The sequence below is a fragment of the Oncorhynchus kisutch genome, linkage group LG21 (assembly GCF_002021735.2).
Source record: "Oncorhynchus kisutch isolate 150728-3 linkage group LG21, Okis_V2, whole genome shotgun sequence".
NCBI lineage: Eukaryota > Metazoa > Chordata > Actinopteri > Salmoniformes > Salmonidae > Oncorhynchus > Oncorhynchus kisutch.
Genome location: NC_034194.2, coordinates 4,697,658 through 4,717,754, shown reverse-complemented (window position 1 = coordinate 4,717,754; position 20,097 = coordinate 4,697,658). Strand labels below are relative to the sequence as shown.

General features: G+C 41.0%; 1 protein-coding gene across 1 annotated transcript; it reads left to right on the top strand.

The window, feature by feature from the left end:
- Nucleotides 1–602: 602 nt before the first annotated feature.
- Nucleotides 603–19,141, top strand: ptger3 (prostaglandin E receptor 3 (subtype EP3)). The gene is made up of 2 exons (XM_020454724.2): nt 603–1,462; nt 17,765–19,141. Exons 1-2 carry the CDS (start codon nt 647–649, stop codon nt 18,065–18,067), a joined length of 1,119 nt encoding a protein of 372 aa, XP_020310313.1. The 5' UTR covers nt 603–646; the 3' UTR covers nt 18,068–19,141.
- The last annotated feature ends 956 nt before the right edge of the window (nt 19,142–20,097 follow it).

Genomic DNA, 20,097 nt, shown 5'->3' with positions numbered 1-20,097 from the left:
GTGAAGGATATAGGCTTGCCTTGTGATAATTAGGCTAGTAGGCCTACATTTTCTTAAATGCAACAACTAGGCTTTTCCCATGGCTCTGAAGAGTCCTAGGTCAGTGATTCCCAACCATGTGGTTTAGGGAGCTTCCAATGGGTCCCTGAAAAAGCTGTGATAAAACTAAGATTGAATAAAACAGCAGCAAGGCCAAAATGTCTCATTTAAAAAAGCTTTTCAGTGGAACTCAGAATGGATCATAACCCCTAGTTCAGGTAAGATCAATCATAGCTATATCAAAGCCATTAATAATAGCCTAGGCCAATATTCAATGTAAGGCATAGCTGCCTACTAGGTATAGGACTATGCTAAAACATTTACAATGTAATTTTAGCAGAAAAGTGAACATGCACTTTATATTATGCCCTTGTCCAGCTGCCAAAATTAGCTTCCTGGAGCAATTGGTGTAGAAAGTTATAACTGACGAATTTTTAAATTGTGCATAAGGTAGTCCCACCTCCCGTGCTTTAAAAAGTGTGACGCGTTTTTACGCACAGTAACTTTGCAGCAACACTTGGAGGGTGCTGGGCGTGTACAGTGGACTTAGCCTGTATGTATCCTCACATAGAGGATGATTTCCGACAATTGAGACTCTTTGGATACCATGCGCAACGCTTCTCCTGGAGAGATGTTGGAATCCAACAAGTCTTTGCGTGAGAGCAATGTCACCAAAAGTGGCAGCTGTGGATCCGTATCAGTTGTTTTCCCCATTACTATGATGGTAACGGGAATGGTGGGCAATTCTCTCGCTCTTATGCTGGTATATAGCTCGTACAGAAAAAAAGAAAATAACAGGAAAAAGTCTTTCCTACTCTGCATAGGGTCGCTGGCATTGACAGATCTGTTTGGACAGCTTCTCACTAGCCCGATAGTTATATCGGTTTACAGAGCCGATTTGAAATGGGACCGCATAGACTCATCGGGGAGTCTGTGTGCTTTCTTTGGCGTGTGTATGACAACTTTTGGCTTGTGTTCTCTATTCTTTGCCAGCGCAATGGCAATTGAGAGGGCATTGGCGATTACAAGTCCTCATTGGTACTCCAATCACATGAAGACAAGTGTGACAAAGCAAATTCTGGCAGTTATATTGTGTCTTGTTCTTTTTTTCTCGCTGTTGCCGGTCGCAGGAGTTGGGCACTATACGCTGCAATGGCCAGGCACTTGGTGCTTCATAAGCACTGGAGACAGAGAGGTCCCGGGCAACATGTTTTTCTCCGTCACTTTCGCTGTTCTTGGGATATTCTCACTTCTTGTGACTTTCTCCTGCAACGTCGTCACAATTCGTGGATTAGTTATTCGTTGCAAAACGAAATCGGGCACATCTCAGTCATCCAAGCAGTGGGAACGATTAACCACGGAGACAGTCATTCAACTATTGGGAATCATGTGTGTACTGCTTATATGCTGGGTTCCTTTACTGGTAAGTTCTAGTGGTTTTCCTATACTGGTCAATTCTGGTGGTTTTCCTCTTGTTTTATAGCATTTGGTAATGTGGTGTAGAACTCTCTAAAATACGAGAATCATATTTAACACGGCACACCTATACGACAAATAATTCACAGAACGCACATTTTAATTAAAGTTCCAAAGGAATGGTCTCATTTACAACCTTATTGACACACAGGTGATTGGTTTAGCCATCTTGAGGTGATTAGTTAACGTTCTTGAGTGCTTGATGTCACACATATGCTCTACAAAGCAATCAGTTTAGCTAGCTCACACCGCCCACGAGTTAACACCGACTGAACAACTTGGGAAACAGCTTCAGTTTGATCACCAAATCAGTTGGGGAAAGAAATAGGGCTGTGACGATTATGGCATTTTGGGTAACAAATAATTGTCATGCAAATGTACACGATTGTTGTCATAGGTCTTTTTCTTCTAATGCATCATTATGCACGTTTGAAAATTCGTTTTGGAAATGAAGCTTCTCCTCCCAACAGTGCCATTCTGCTCATAAAACAGAAAAAATGCTATTATCTTCTTAAATAAAGTTGAATCTTCCCTTCTCCTAAAATATATATATTAAGAAGATTATGATGATTTTTTGGAGTTTACTGTTATTGTCCATAATTGTTGAACCAAATGAAAACCTCATCAGCTAGCTACCAATCTATTTTAGTTTCACTGATCATTAAAAAATTAGCCCACTAATTGTTATTTTGACCTATCCACAAATGGTCTGGTATGTGTTGTTTGATATCAGCAAGTTAACCCAAATGTATCAAAGAATAGGTTGTGTGTCCTGAATAAGTTAGTGGCTATTGCCTGGCCAGTGGTCTAGCCAGCTACATTTCAGTAATTAGCTATCCTCCTAAATGCGGTGGTCAGTGTAAAACTAAGTGGAAAAGTTAGTTATTGTTGCCGTGGTGTAATTATACCTAACCAGTTGGCTAATGTAGCCTGTGAGCCCATGAGCTCCCAAGTCTAGGTAGCTGTGTCATTTGGTGTCCACGATTAGCTATCTAGCTACTGTTGACTAACCCCATTCCGTACAAATTTGCACAACCACTGCATTCAAACAAGGCTGCAATTAAAACTAATGGGACTGTGTGGGCATCAGTCTGTGCAGAGAACCACGTTTCTATTCAAGCTTCGATTGACATGGTAATGGCCCAATAGTATTGCAGAAAAGTTGAAAAAACTGGGAAGGGAAGAAATCGTGCTTTACAATGGTATTCATATTACAGTTGACCTGGAAGTATTCAAATAAGGTCATTGTATTGTACATTACAGCGCGATGTACAAAAGTGTGTTAGCTAACTATAGTTGGCTACTGCATGGCCATTATAAGCCAACATGCTAAATAGCCGGCTACATTTCAGTCAGTACCTATCCTTAAATGGTCACTGGATAAACTAGCTATGAGTTGAACATATAGTACCAGTCAAAAGTTTGGACACACCTACTCATTCAAGGGTTTTTCTTTATTTTTACTATTTTCTACATTGTAGAATAATAGTGAAGACGTCAACTATGAAATAACACATATGGAATCATGTAGTAACCAAAAAAGGTGTTAAATAAATCAAAATATATTTTATATTTGAGGTTGTTCAAAGTTGCCACCCTTTCCCTTGATGAAAGCTTTGCACACTCTTGCCATTCTCTCAACCAGCTACATGAGGTAGTCACCTGGAATGAATTTCAATTCACAGGTGGGCCTTGTTAAAAGTTAATATGTGGAATGTCTTTCCTTCTTAATGCGTTTGAGCCAATCAGTTGTGTTGTGAGTAGGTAGGGGGGTGTACAGACACTATTCCTATTTGGTAAAATACCAAGTCCATATTATGGTAAGAAAAGCTCAAATAAGCAAAGAGAAACAACAGTCCATCATTACTTTTAGGGATGCACGATATATGGGAGAATCGGAATCCGACGATAAAAGCTAAACATTTTCGTGACCAAGCTACTTTGATGCTAGGTGTTCATAATGTTTTGTCTAGTGATGGATAAATTTACACAAACGCTTGGATTGCTTTCACTGTAAAGCATATTTTCAAAATCTGACACGACAGGTGGATTAACAAAATGCTAAACTGTGTTTTGCTATATTGCACTTGTGATTTCATGAATATAACTATTTTTAGTAATATTATTTGAATGCGGCGCTCTGCAATTCATCGATTGTTGATGACAATTATTCCGCTAACGGGATAGGTAGCATCAAGAAGTTAACAAATGCAGCATCTCTGTCTCTTCTCTGTCAGCCCAGTGTTGAATCATGTCCCAATTGTGTGGCAACACGTGCACAGAGGTTATCCACTTTATCACAACCCTAGACAGCCTTTCACTAATTGTAACCACGGCAGAGAAGTGTAACGGCGGTAAGAGTTCCACCAAAATGGAAAGTGAGGAAGCCAGCTCAGCCTCTCGTGAAAATGAAATCATCCACAAAAAGGGCAGCAATGTTTTTTCAGTAATATGGAAGTGATTCGGGTTTAAGAGTTCTGATGTTCAGCAAACGAATGCTTCAAAAAGCAGCAGGACAACTAACCTCTTCCATCACCCGCAACTGAAACACGAGGTGGAATGGGAGGAATGCGTGAGACTACGCAATGCCGATTCCAGTCGCTCGATTCCCAAAACGTCTGCTAAAAGACAAACTACCATAGCTACATCCTTTTCAAACTTAATCCCTTACGACAAGAAAAGTTTGAGGTGGAAGGAGATAACGGATGCAGTGACCTATTACATAGCGAAAGACATGGTTCCAATCTGTACAGTAGAAAAGCCAGGCTTTAACCTCTCTGGGAAATGTCACCTGGCCAAAAGCCAGGGAAAATGCAGAGAAATTAAAGCTACACTTGTTGTGAATCCAGCGGCAAAAGCAAATTATGCTATTATCTGAGGATAGCACCTCCGTAAACAAAGGGAGAAAACATATTTCAACCCTGCAGGCGCGACACAAAACGCAGATATAAAAATATAATTCATGCCTTACCTTTGACGAGCTTCTTTTGTTGGCACTCCAATATGTCCCATAAACATCACAAATGGTCCTTTTGTTCGATTAATTCCGTCGATATATATCCAAAATGTCCATTTATTTGGCGCTTTTGATCCAGAAAAACACCGGTTCCAACTTGCGCAACCTGACTACAAAATATCTAAAAAGTTACCTGTAAACTTTGCCAAAACATTTTTAACTACTTTTGTAATACAACTTTAGGTATTTATTAATGTAAATAATCGATAAATTGAAGACGGGACGATCTGTGTTCAATACAGGAGGAAAACAAACTGTAGCTAGCTTTCTGGTCATCTAACAGTACACTTCAAGTGACCCTCGTTCAAGATGGCCGCACTTCTTCATTACACAAAGGAATAACCTCAACCAATTTCTAAAGATTGTTGACATCCAGTGGAAGCGATAGGAACTGCAAGAAGGTCCCTTAGAAATCTGGATTCCCAATGAAACCTCATTGAAAAGAGAGTGACCTAAAAAAGAGAAAAAGATTAGATTTTTCTATCCAAATCTACTAATAATATGCATATCTTACCTTCTGGGGATGAGTAGCAGGCAGTTGAATTTGGGCATGCATTTCATCCGGATGTGAAAATACTGCCCCCTGTCACCAAGAAGTTAAGAAGCTGCTAGGTACAGATGACCATAAATATTAGTTGCCAAGCCACAAGTATTTCACTGAAGAAACCCTGCCAAAATGTCTGCCTCCAGACGTCTTACTTCCCCGATGATCATACGGGTGAAGTAATAGCCCAGGGTCTCAAATACTCTCTGGCATCGTGGAAGATGAGCAAAGACCGACAGGTGTGCATGACAACTGACAGCGGGAGCAACATGATAAAAGTGTTGCGCTTGAACAACTGGATCCGCCTGCCTTGGGCACAGGCTTGACCTCGGTAAGTGTGACATTGGATAATTAAAGTGCATTCAAAAAATATATGTTCAGGCCAGCTGTAGGCTAATGTGTTAGTAGTTGTGTCATTCTGCCAATCTAAACACAGGCTGTTTTAATTATAACAACATTATCTAAATTAATACATTTTCAATCAAAATGATTATATAAATTACATATTCAAACAGCTAGTGGTCAAACATTCCTAAACAATAGAATAGACATGGAGAGACTTGTTTCTAGCACAGACTGAGCTCAGTCTACACACTCACCAGCTCATCACAGAGTCCCCAACCAGGTGGGGTTCAAGACAGAAGATGATAGAATGAATCCTGGAACAAGAAAAGGCCATAGCCCGTGTCTGGATTCAGAGAAGAAAAGCATGCACCCGGTGCCCAACTATCAGGAAATTGATGTGTTGGAGTCAGTGAACAAACCATGGGCCCACTACAGGAATTCACTGACACGTTGTCCGGGAAGAATTTGTTCTTAACTGTCTTGCCTAGTTAAATAAAGGTTAAAAAAAATATATATATATATATATATATATACAATGGGGCAAAAAATTATTTAGTCAGCCACCAATTGTGCAAGTTCTCCCACTTAAAGATGAGAGGCCTGTAATTTTCATCATAGTTACACTTCAACTATGACAGACAAAATGAGGGGGAAAAAATCCAGAAAATCACATTGTAGGATTTTTTATGAATTTATTTGCAAATTATGGTGGAAAATAATTATTTGGTCACCTACAAACAAGCAAGATTTCTCACTCTCACAGACCTGTAACTTCTTCTTTAAGAGGCTCCTCTCTCCTCCACTCGTTACCTGTATTAATGGCACCTGTTTGAACTTGTTATCAGTATAAAAGACACCTGTCCACAACCTCAAACAGTCACATTCCAAACTCCACTATGGCCAAGACCAAAGAGCTGTCAAAGGACACCAGAAACAAAATTGTAGACCTGCACCAGGCTGGGAAGACTGAATCTGCAATGGGTAAGCAGCTTGGTTTGAACCAACAATGCAGTTTAAAAAATGAATAAGAACAAGAAAGTAAAGGAACAAGTAATTAAAGAGCAGCAATAAAATAACAATAGCGAGACCATATACAGGGGGTATCGGTACAGAGTCCATGTGCGGGGGCACCGGTCAATCGAGGTCATTAATAACTCTATTAATAATAGTTATTAAAGTGACTATGCATAGATAATAACAGAGAGTAGCGCAAAAGGGCTGGAGGTGGGGCAATGCAAATAGTCTGGGTAGCCATTTGATTAGATGTCTGTTTAGAAGCCTCATTGACCTAGATTTGGCGCTCTGGTACCGCTTGCCGTGCGGTAGCAGAGAGAACAGTCTATGACTTGGGGGGCCGGAGTCTTTGACAGTTTTTAGAGCCTTCATCTGACACCACCTGGTATAGAGGTCTTGGATGAGAGGAAGCTTGGCCCCAGTGATGTACTGGACCGTACACACTACCCTCTGTAGTGCCTTGCAGTCGGAGGCTGAGCAGTTGCCATACCAGGCAGTGATATAACCAGTCAGATAACCAGTGCTCTTGATGGTGCAGCTGTAGAACCTTTTGAGGATCTGAGGACCCATGCCAAATCTTTTCAGTCTCCTGAGGGGGAATAGGTTTTGTCATGCCCTCTTCACAACTTTTCTTGGTGTGCTTGGACCATGTTAGTTTGTTGGTGAGGTGGAAACAACATAATTCCACCACTCTTCTGCTTGAGGAAACCATGAACAAGGTCTAGCGAACCTGCCGGTTCCAAGTGGAAAAGGCATCTACTTTTAATTTCATCCTCCGAATGTTGGTCATGATGAGAGATGGAATGTGGAAGATTAATGTCTATTTTGTGAGGTCAATAAAAGTTGTATGAAGATGTTATAATGAAAACATTGTAACTTGAAGAGTTTTCATACAGTGTATATCATGTTCACATACTTTATGTTGTGTGGAAAATATCCAGGATAAAGACAATGTTTTTGTGACGATAAGATTGTGATTTTAGTTATCTAACGAGATCATTTTTAAATGTGATACCTTGCTTTAGCTACACCCCGGGGAACCCAGAGAGCATGTCAGCAAGATGTAAATGCCCCCTTTCTATCTGAGGGTGTAAAGCATTTGAGGTAATAATTAACATATCAGATTAGAATGACCACGAGCTGCAGCTGAGGTGTAAGATTAGTCGCGACCCCGTAAACGCAATACGAGGTTGAAGAAGACAAAGTAACCTCTTAACAATCAATGCTACGGTTGAGTAGCTGTTCTAAATACTGTATCTAAGAAGGTGAATTTAAGCAGGACTATCTGGTTATTCTCTTCAAATAAATGTTTGTCGAAATGGCTTTCATCAGTACTCTGGGATCATTGACATTACTGATTAGCCGTCCTCAGGAGATCACTCTTCCAGTGGAAGTAAACAGAAAACTAAGGACAGTGTGCCATCTTGTGGACAATCAGAGACTTACGAAGGAGAAGGTCATCCAAAGACCAAGCCTCCGTTGAAAACTTATCCCCAAGCGAAACCCAGCAACAGAGATACCTGACGAAGATCTTCAACACTTAAATACATTCATTACCTCTTACCTAAGAGCGACAGTTCGGGGCAAGGTATTAGGGCTAAACTAAGCGTAGTTTACAAATGTATCTAAGTGTTGCTTCACTTTCTCTCTCACTCTTTTTAAATCTCCATCTTGTGTAACACGTGTTTTATGTTGGTTTGCTAGGGACCTGTTGTCATCGTATTAAGTTTCTAATCAATAACGTATGTGTATTTTATGTTATCATTGAGCTTGTTAATAAATAAATAATCAAATCAATTTGTGTGGTACGGAATGATCAGTGAGACTCGGGTTTGTGCAGATTTACGGAAGCTGTGAAACATAACTAATATCCCACTGTATCTTCAATTTGGGCTGAGTTGAAAAACTACAAACCTCAAATTTCCCACTTCCTGGTTGGATTTTTTCTCAGGTTTTCACCTGCCATATGAGTTCTGTTATACTCACAGACATCATTCAAACAGTGTTACAAACTTCAGTGTTTTCTATCCAATACTAAAAATGATACTATGCATATATTAGCATCTGGGACAGAGTAGGAGGCAGTTCACTCTGGGCACGCTATTCATCCAAAAGTGAAAATGCTGCTCCCTATCCCAAAAAGGTTAAAGTTACAATGGTTCCATTATAATGTCTTCAATGATATCACCAAACAATAAATTATCTTCCTGACCATTTACCACATTCTCTGTGTAGAAATATTGTTTCATTATCCACTTTTGGATGTTGGAGTTTTGTAAAATCTCTCTGTTGTAACCCTCAGACATTCCATTCTCCATACTGCAAAGGGCCAGAGAGACTTTTTACAACCGGTCATTAGTCATCAACCAGCCCAATTTTCCCCCCCTCTTCCTCTCTGGTGAGAGAGGGGGTGTTATCTTTGATCCTTGACCAGGAGGGAAAGTCATGGCACATTAATGATAGTCACATCACAACAGAGTGTGAAAATCCTATACAAATTCCATTGTTGGGATAGGTGCCACCTTATTATAATGTAATAAATCATCTTAATATTCTGGAAGAATGTGTAAAATGCTTAAGATTTTAGGGCAATTTTATTTGCAGTTTGTAAACCTAACATGAGGTACAGGAATTGCATTTACTGTCACGGGTCGCCAATAAGATATATCTGAAAGTTACGCCCCTAATAAGCAACACCTTCTGAAAAAACCTTGAGAATTACATTAAAAAAGACCCAGCTGCTAGGTCAACCCAGCATAGTAAAAAAAAGAAAAAAATATCCAACTGTTTAACCCATGTTTGTGTAATCCCAACAACTCAACATTGTTGTTTTATTCACACAACCCCAAAAAACTCAGGGTGTGTTCTGTCCAATACTTACACAGCGATGTGTTACCAAATAACCCAAATTAGGTTGTTCTTAACCCAGCAATGTATAGTGTACATTTGCTTAATGTCTGGAAGGAGAGTTGACAGTCTAACCGGAAACCTAGGTATTTGTAGTTGTCCACATATTCAGAACAAGTCAGAACCGTCCAGAGTAATGATGCTAGTCGGGCGGGCGGGTGAGGGCAACAAATCGGTTAAAGAGCATGCATTTAGTTTTACTAGCATTTAAAAGCACGGAGGCCACGGAAGGAGTGTTGTATGGCATTGAAGCTCGTTTGGAGATTTGTTAACACCGTGTCCAAAGAAGGGCCAGATGTATACAGAATGGTGTCTTCTGCGTAGAGGTAGATCAGAGAATCAGCAGCAGCAAGAGCGACATAGTTGATATATACTGTACATAGAAAAGAGTCGGCCCGAGAATTGAACCCTGTAGCACCCACATAGACTACCAGAGGTCCTGACAACAGGCCCTCCGATTTGACACATGGAACTTTATCTGAGAAGTAGTTGGTGAACCTGGCGAGGCAGTCATTAGAGAAACCAAGGCTATTGAATCTGCCTATAAGAATGCGGTGATTGACAGAGTCGAAAGCCTTGGACAGGTTGATGAAGACGGCTACACAGTACTGTCTTTTATCAATGGCGGTTATGATATCATTTAGGACCTTGAGCGTGGCTGAGGTGCAACCATGACCAGCTCGGACACCAGATTGCATAGTGGAGAAGGTACGGTGGTATTCGAAATGGTCGGTGATCTGTTTTTTAACTTGTTTGGGTCTAGATTGTCTCCCCCTTTGAAGAACGTGGCAGCTTTCCAATCTTTGGGGTTCTCTGATGATAAGAAAGAGAGGTTGAACAGGCTAGTAATAGGGGTTGCAACAATTTTGGCTGATCATTTTAGAAAGAGAGGGTCCAGATTGTCTAGCTGATTTGTAGGGATCCAGATTTTGCAGCTCTTTCAGAACATCAGCTGTCTGGATTTGGGTGAAGGAGAAGCGGGGGGGAGCTTGGGCAAGTTGCTACAGGGGGTGCTGAGTTGTTACCCAGGGTAGGGGTAGCCAGTTGCAAAGCATGGCCAGCCGTAGAAAAATGCATGATTAAATTATCGTAGATATATCTGTGGTGACAGTGATTCCTAGCCTCAGTGGGCAGCCGGGAGGAGGTGGTCTTATTCTCTATGGACTTTACAGTGTCCCAAAACTTTTTGGAATTAGTGCTACAGGATGCAAATTTCTGTTTGAAAATGCTAGTCTTAACTTTCCAGACTGACCGTGTATATTGCTTCCTGACTTCCCTGAAAAGTTGCATATCGCGGGGGCTAGTCGATGCTAATGCAGAACGCCACAAGATGTTTTTGTGCTGGTCAAGGGCAGTCAAGTCTGGGGTGAACCAAGGGCTATATCTGTTCTTAGTTCTACATTTTTTGAATGGAGCATGTTTATGTAAGATGGTGAGGAAAGCACTTTTAATTCAGATGAGGTCACCGCATGTATGTGGGTGGAACAAAAGGCCTATCTAAGGCATATTGGCCAGGGCTAGGGGCTCTACAGTGAAATAAGACAATGATCACTAATCAATACAGCAATAGACCAGGCTTATTGCCATTAGGGAGAGGCATGTGTAGCCGAGTGATCATAGGGTCCAATGAGCAGCACTAGATGAGTCAGGGAGCCAATTCCGTAGTCGCTGCTACGCTAGACAAGCTGGAGACACGGCGATTCAGACAGCTAGTGGGCCGGGGCTAGCAGTTGGGCATCCGGCGACGTCACAACGAAATAGCCTGTTCAGACCACCTCGGACGGTTACGTCGGCAGACCAGTCGTGATGGATCGGCGGGGCTCCTTGTCGGCAGTAGAGGGTCCAGGCCAATTAGCAAAAGAGGTATTGTAGCCCAAGAATTGGCTGATGGATCTCTTTGGCTAGCTGGGAGATGGGCCTAGCTCGAGGCTAGCTGGTGCTTGCTTCGGGACAGAGACATTAGCCTGGAGTAGCCACTTTGATAGCAGCTAGCTAGCTAGCTGCGATGATCTGGTGTAAAGGTTCAGAGCTTGCGGTAGGAATCCGGAGATGTGGTAGAGAAAAAGCAGTCCAATATGCTCTGGGTTGATATAGCGCTGTGCAGACTGGCAGGAATTGACCGGGTTGAGGCTGGCTGATGTCCAAGTTAACTGACTACTAGCTAGTAGTTAGTTAGTTAGTTGGCTAGCTTCTGAAGGGGTTTCCACTTCTAAAGTATAAAAATAGCAGATCCATAACACATTGGGTGAGGCGGGTGGCAGGAGAGTATATTCAGTCCGTAGATGGAAAGTGAGATATAAATATATAAAATGAAAATATATATGAAATATATTTGAAGAAAACGATTTATACACGGGATATATAGTATACTTGGGGCGGCAGGGTAGACTAGTGTTTAGAGCGTTGGACTAGTACCCGGAAGGTTGCAAGTTCAAACCCCGAGCTGACAAGGTACAAATCTGTCGTTCTGCCCCTGAACAGGCAGTTAACCCACTGTTCCTAGGCAGTCATTGAAAATAAGAATTTGTTCTTAACTGACTTGCCTAGTTAAATAAAGGTAATAAAATAAAATAAATAAATAATAATAATACACGGAACGGGACAAAACAAAGACACATATCCGACTGCTACGCCATCTTGGATTCTTAATACTCCAGTACCCAGGACCGACACATCCGGCTTCTTCACCTGTGAGATTGTTTTAGACCAGCCACTCGGACAGCTGATGAATCTGTGGGTTTGAACAAACTGTCAGAAACAGTCTCAGGGTAGCTCATCTGCGTGCTCGTCATCCTCACCAGGGTCTTGACCTGACTCCAGTTTCGTGTCGTTAGTGTGCAAACGCTCACCATCAATGGCCACTGGCACACTGGAGAAGTGTGCTCTTCACGGATGAGTCTCATTTTCAACTGTACTGGCAGATGGCAGACAGCGTGTAAGGCTTTGTGTGGGTGAGCGGTTTGCTGATGTCAACGTGATTTGAAATCAAATCAAATTTTATTTGTCACATACACATAGTTAGCAGATGTTAATGCGAGGGTAGCGAAATGCTTGTGCTTCTAGTTCCGACAATGCAGTAATAACCAACGAGGAATCTAACCTAACAATTCCACAACTACTACCTTATACACACAAGTGTAAAGGGATAAAGAATATGTACATAAAGATATATGAATGAGTGATGGTACAAAACGGCATGGGCAAGATGCAGTAGATGGTATAGAGAACAGTATATACATATGAGATGAGTAATGTAGGGTATATAAACATAAAGTGGCATAGTTTAAAGTGGCTAGTGATACATGTATTACATAAAGATGGTAAGATGCAGTAGATGATATAGAGTACAGTATATACATATGAGATGAGTAATGTTGGGTATGTAAACATATTAAGTGGCATTGTTTAAAGTGGCTAGTGATACATTTTTAGTCAGTATGTTGGCAGCAGCCACTCAATGTTAGTGGTGGCTGTTTACCAGTCTGATGGCCTTGAGATAGAAGCTGTTTTTCAGTCTCTCGGTCCCTGCTTTGATGCACCTGTTCTGACCTCGCCTTCTGGATGATAGCGGGGTGAACAGGCAGTGGCACGGGTGGTTGTTGGCCTTCCTGTGACATCGGGTGGTGTAGGGGTCCTGGGCGGCAGGTAGTTTGCCCCCGGTGTTGCGTTGTGCAGACCTCACTACCCTCTGGAGAGCCTTAGGGTTGTGGGCGGAGCAGTTGCCGTACCAGGCGGTGATACAGCCCGAAAGGATGCTCTCGATTGTGCATCTGTAGAAGTTTGTGAGTGCTTTTGGTGACAAGCCGAATTTCTTCAGCCTCCTGAGGTTGAAGAGATGCTGCTGCGACTTCTTCACAACGCAGTCTGTGTGGGTGGACCAATTCAGTTTGTCCGTGATGTGTACGCCGAGGAACTTAACTTCCTACCCTCTCCACTACTGTCCCATCGATATGGATAGGGGGGTGCTCCCTCTGCTGTTTACTGAAGCCCACAATCATCTCCTTTGTTTTGTTGACGTTGAGTGTGAGGTTATTTTCCTGACACCACACTCCGAGGTCCCTCAGCTCCTCCATGTAGGCTGTCTCGTCATTGTTGGTAATCAAGCCTACCACTGTAGTGTTGTTAGCAAACTTGAAGATTGAGTTGGAGGCATGCATGGCCACGCAGTCGTGGGTGAACATGGAGTACAGTAGAGGGCTCGGAATGCACCCTTGTGGGGCCCCCAGTGTTGAGGATCAGCGGGGTGGAGATGTTGTTACCTACCCTCACCACCTGGGGGCGGCCCGTCAGGAAGTCCAGTACCCAGGTGCACATGGCGGAGACCCAGGGTCTCGAGCTTGATGACGAGTTTGGAGGGTACTATGGTGTTAAATGCTGAGCTGTAGTCGATGAACAGCATTCTCACATAGGTATTCCTCTTGTCCAGATGGACTTATTGGGGCGGAAAGCAAATTGGAGTGGGTCTAGGGTGTCAGGTAGGGTGAAGGTGATCTGGTCCTTGACTAGTCTCACAAAGCACTTCGTGATGACGGAAGTGAGTGCTACGGGGCAGTAGTCGTTTAGCTCAGTTACCTTAGCTTTCTTGGGAACATGAACAATAGTGGCCCTCTTGAAGCATGTGGGAACAGCAGACTGGGACAAGGATTGATTGAATATGTCCGTAAACACACCAGCCAGCTGGTCTGCGCATGCTCTGAGGACGAGGCTGGGGATGCCATCTGGGCCTGCAGCCTTGCGAGGGTTAACACATTTAAATGTTTTACTCACGTCAGCTGCAGTGAAGGAGAGCCCACAGGTTTTGGTAGCGGGTCGTGTTAGTGGCACTGTATTGTCCTCAAAGCGAGCAAAACAATTATTTAGTCTGTCTGGGAGCAAGACATCCTGGTCTGCGACGGGGCTGGTTTTCTTTTTGTAATCCGTGATTGACTGTTGACCCTGCCACATACCTGTTGTGTCTGAGCCGTTGAATTGCGACTCTACTTAGCCTCTATACTGACACTTAGCTTGTTTGATTGCCTTGCGGAGGGAATAGCTACACTAGCTGCCCCATTTTACAGGCCACACTCAACAGCCTGATCAACTCTATGCGAACGAGATGTTTCGCACAGCATGAGGCAAATGGTGGTCACACCAGATACTGACTGGTTTTCTGATCCATGCTCCTACCTTTCAGGAGGACAATAACCTAAAACATAAGGCCAAATATACACTGGAGTTGCTTACCAAGAAAGACTACATTGAATGTTCCTGAGTGGCCTAGTTACAGTTTTGCCTTAAATCAGTTTGAAAATCTATGGCAAGACTTGAAATGGCTGTCTTGCAATGATCAACAACCAACTTGATCAAGCTTGAAGAATTTTAAAGAATGTGCAAATATTGTACAATCTAGGTGTGCAAAGCTCTTAGAGGAGACTTACTCAGAAAGAGTCACAGCTGTAATCGCTGCCAAAATAGTCGCTTCCAAAGTTGATTTTAACATGTATTGACTCGGGTGTGAATGCATATGTAAATTCGATATTTCTGTATTTCATTTTCAATAAATGTGCAACAAATGATAAAATATGTTTTTACTTGGTCATTATGGGGTATTGTGTATAAGTGAGATAAAAAAAAAAACGAATCCATTTTGAATTCAGTCTGTAACAACAAAATGTGGAATAAGTCAAGGGGTATGAATACTTTCTGAAGGCACTGTTTTTCATTTGTTTATTTATAGGGGACAATGCACATTAATCAACATCAATATTACAATAATTCAACATCCATGTACATGTGCCTGGGGTTATCCAAAAGCACATTTTCACCTGTAGTCCCTGGGCAGGTAAGGACCTTTACACAGCCACTATACAAATACTCACTAAACAATACAAAATACAAATACATTACATCCAATAATATATAATTCTAACTACAACACTGTCATTGTCACGGCAGATTTCCTCCTCTTCCTCTGAATAGGTGAAACAAGGATCGGACCAATATGTAGCGTGGTAGGTGTCCATGTTTTAATAGGGAAAACTGAACATGAACACAAATACAAAATAACAAAATGAACTGGCAACGAAACAGTACAGTGTGGCACAGACACAGGAAACAATCACCTACAAAATACCCAAAGAACATGGCTGCCTAAATATGGTTCCCAATCAGAGACAACGATAAACACCTGCCTCTAAATGAGAACCTATCTAGGCAACCATAGACTTACATAAACACCTAGACTAGGTAACACCCCATAAACATACAAAACCCCTAGACCAGACAAAACACATAAATCCCCCATGTCACACCCTGACCTAACCAAAATAATAAAGAAAACAAAGATAACTAAGGCCAGGGTGTGACAATCATCAACTGTAATTTTACATATGAGGAACCACAGAACTTGTGTACAGGTTTGGATAGATTTTAGCCATGTTTTCAATATCAATAAAAAAAAATCCCATAATCAGTGCAGGTTCTCAAGTCCATGGGCATTGCATTCCAGTATACTGTAGCTCTAACAGAGAAGGCCGATTGACCGATTGCACTGTGTCAAAAAGGGACAACGCAATTCCCTCTAATTACTGCCCTTGTTATCCTGGAGGTGCTTTCCTTGAGCATGATATGCCGGCATAGGGGTGGAGGGGCAAGATCTTAAAGACAAGTTTTTCATCTACATAATGCTTAAAGCTATCCAGACTAAAATAAGTTATGTTTGTAAATGATATGACAATGGGTGGTAACTGTTTGGTTTGTTATCAAAAACCTTAAGTGTTTGTTTGTAGAGTGATTCAATTGGTTTCAGAATAGGAGCTCCTGCTTGTGACCAGTGTGTGAGGCAATATCTCAGATGTGTTTGGCGGCATCCAGGCAAAGGAAAGGTTTTATAAACATAAAGTTGGATAATCCAAACTTGACCGTGTTAACCACTTTCTTCACATATTTCTTAAATGTCAAGTTGGAGTCCAAAATGACATCAAGATACCTGAAATTAGACACAACTTTCAGATTATCCCCATTAACATGAACAGCTCGTTGAGAAGAATCAATGGATTTCTTAGAGAAGTACATACAAACAGTCTTGTCGATATTTAAATGCAGGCAAGAATTAGTCATCCATTTAGAAACCTGTACCATATCTTCAGTTAACTTGTTAACAACTAGTTGTCTATTTTGTGTAGTGTACATACAGAACTGTATCATCTGCATACATCTATCTGTATGTTAACTTGTGGGAGATAATTTATATAGATGGTAATCAGAAGGGGGCCTAATATTGACCCTTGTGGGACCCCAATGTTATAGTAGAGTCCGACTGAGTGTCTCCCAAACGAACCCTTTGACTTCTGTTTGTCAGATAGGAATACATCCAACTAATGACTTCAGTGGACACATTAAGGGAGGATAGTGTGGATAAGAGGACATCATGATTCACAGTTTCAAAGGCCTTTTCAAGATCCAAAAAGACTGTGCTGACTTCACCGATATCCAGTTTAGATTTAATGCACTCCAGAAAATAGCATTGGCTGTTTCAGTAGAATGGTTTACATCCATGCATAAATATCAACCCTGTCCAGAGACCTGTTTTGGTAAATGCGTTGCACCATTAGATTATCTTTTTGGCGTACTCTATAATGTAACCTGTTTCTGTTTCTACAGTGCGCAATAAGGCCTAAGTGTAATTTTTATTTATACTGTGCATTAACTATATTTTGTACACACATCTAGATACTCAGCTTGTTTGTGCAATGACTTTCTTAGGGATATGACAGGCTGTGGACAGGGCTAGGTTACCCGGAACAGTATTATGACCAGTCTTAAATCGTTGGATAACAAAAGTAGGTTGTAATGATGATATTATACAGTTATTGACTATAAAACTGCTGTTTTCTGTCGATTTATACAGCTTGTCATAAGGGGATGTCTGAGGCAGGTTGGATTAATTTGCAGTGGGCAGATGAGACACATTTTATTACCATGTGCAGCCACAACAAATCTCAAATCAGTCAGTGATTGGATCATCTTAATCAGATGAAGGACAACCACATGTTAACCGCAGCTTCTGAGAGCTGATTAAAATCCATTGGACGCACCCGTGCGTTAATCTAAGTAACATAATCAAATAAAAAAAGTGAGCCCTGCATGACAAAACCAAACGATTACATAATGAAGGCAGGATCATCAGACACATACACCATTTTTATTATGAAATAACATTACCACGTTCCCAATGTGTCCAACTGTTTTTTTTTTCCGTAAGTGAGGTGTGTAGAAACTAAAAGCCGTTTTACCGAAATATGTAGTGACAGAAGGAATTTCAAGAGTTTGCCATCTCTGTGACCAGGTATGGTATCTCATATCTATAAATTAGTAATGATGTTAAGTAAAGCGAGACCCTCCAAGGTACTCTTGATTCAATTTTCACTGACTCTCTTCTTTAGGTGCTGATGTTAAGAATGATCTCGACACAGACGTCGTCACATCACTGCAAACCGGCAGAAGTGTCTTTCACTCCGAGTCAAGACATCCAGGTGGACTGTAACTTCTTTCTCACCGCCATTCGCCTGGCCTCTCTGAACCAGATCCTGGACCCTTGGGTTTACCTGCTTCTAAGGGAGATTATACTGCGCAAGTTCTGCCAGGTGGCCAATGCTGTGTCCAACTGCTCCATAGACGGACAAAAGGAGACTCAGACGGCCCTGGATGTTCTCAACAAGCAGCCTTCTGACACTAACGGTCTGTAGAAACAGTAAATGTACCCGATCAAACTTAAGGATAACCTGACCTGATTACAATTGTTTTTTATTCTATCACCCACAGTCCAAAAACAGTTATTGTGCAATAATGTTGTGCCACTAATGACAGAAATTACTTTGTTAGTGTGTTAAATGGACCTGGCAATGCTCTCCATGTGCACTCATTTTTGTTTGGTTGCATATATTCTAGTGAGGCTCACAAAACCAGAATGTGAAAACGTGACCTCTGCAACCTTCACTTTGGACTGATAAAGCCAATGAGTTCCAGGGGGATTTTTTTACATGGTTGCTCAATAAACATTACAGCCCTACCAAACACAAACAGACATTCTCAATCAGAAGATACCATTTTGTTTTTCAACCAACAAGTTAAAACAACAGATGACAACTGTTAATGGAATATAGTTTTTGACTTTCTGGAATCACATTTGCATTTCATGTAACAAAGTTGATGTTAAATGTAATGATGGCTGGAATGTGTGACATTTTTTATTCAAATCAGTCTTCACTTTGTCATGTGTAATAGACTAGATTTGTAATCAAATTTTAAAAAAAGGGGAACCTCTGAAGTGCAAGGCAAGTGTACTTAAAACTGGAATAGATTGCACAGTATTATATATGCTAATTGAAGAAGATTGCAAAATGTATTGATATATGGAAAAGGCATTGATATTTGTTGTTTCTGTGTTGAACACTGAAATGTGTGTTTAACTCGGAATGTGCTGAAGATGCTACCTATTGGGGATATGCTGTCATATGTTCAGGGGGGTCCACAATTATTGGCACCCTTGATAAAAATATGAGCCAAATTTTTTTTATAGAATAAATAGAATTTCTATATTATATGCAAAACAAATAGGACATTTATATTATTTTATGCTAATACAATTGCTCTGATAAAGATTTTGTTTAACTCCTGAGTGGCACAGCGGTCTAAGGCACAGCATCGCAGCGCTAGAGGCGTCACTACACTAGCCTGGTTGGAAACCAGTATCACAACTGGCCATGATTGAGAGTCCCATAGGGCGGTGCACAATTGGCCCAGCGTTGTCCGTGTTTGGCCAGTGTATGCCGTCATTGTAAATAAGAATGTGTTCTTAACTGACTTGCCTAGTTAGAGAAAGGTTAAATACAATTAAAATAAATAATAATAATTAAAACTCTAAAAGATAGGTGTAAAAATTATTGGCACCTCTGTTTGCAGTAGACCTACTCCAGTACCCTTGAGAGGATAACGACACTGTTGATGCAATATAATTTTTGACCTAATGGGATTACATTTGCTTTTGTATTTCATATAACGAAGTTCATGTTAAATGTAATGATGGCTGGAATCTGTGGCATGTTTAATTCAAATAGTAAACTTTTTTTCTAAACTGTTTAAAAACCTCTACAAGATTGGTGTCCTACCCGCGGGACGGTTGAGCTAACATAGGCTAATGTGATTAGGTTGTAAGTAACAAGACAATTTCCCAGGACATAGACATATCTGATATGGGCAGAAGGCTTAAATTATTGGTAATCTAACTGCACTGTTCAATTTACAGTAGCTATATTACAGTGAAAGAATACCATGCTATTGTTTGAGGAGAGTGCACAGTTATGAACTTGAACACGTATTAATAAATCAATTAGGCACATTTGGGCATTCTTGATACAACATTTTGAACATCAATACAAAGGTTCATTGGATCAGTCTAATACTTTGCACATTCACTGCTGCCATCTAGTGACCAATATCTAAATTGCGCCTGGGCTGGAACAATACATTATGGCTTTTCTCTTGCATTTCAAAGATTATACAAAAAAAATACTAAAAACACCATGTTTTTTTCTTTGTTATCTTTTACCAGATCTAATGTGTTATATTCCCCTACATTAATTTAACATTTCCACAAACTTCAAAGTGTTTCCTTTCAAATGGAATCAAGAATATGCTTGCTTCAGGTTCTGAGCTACATGCACTTTTGGGTATGTCAATTTAGGTGAAAATTGGGGGGGAAATGGTTAGATCCTTA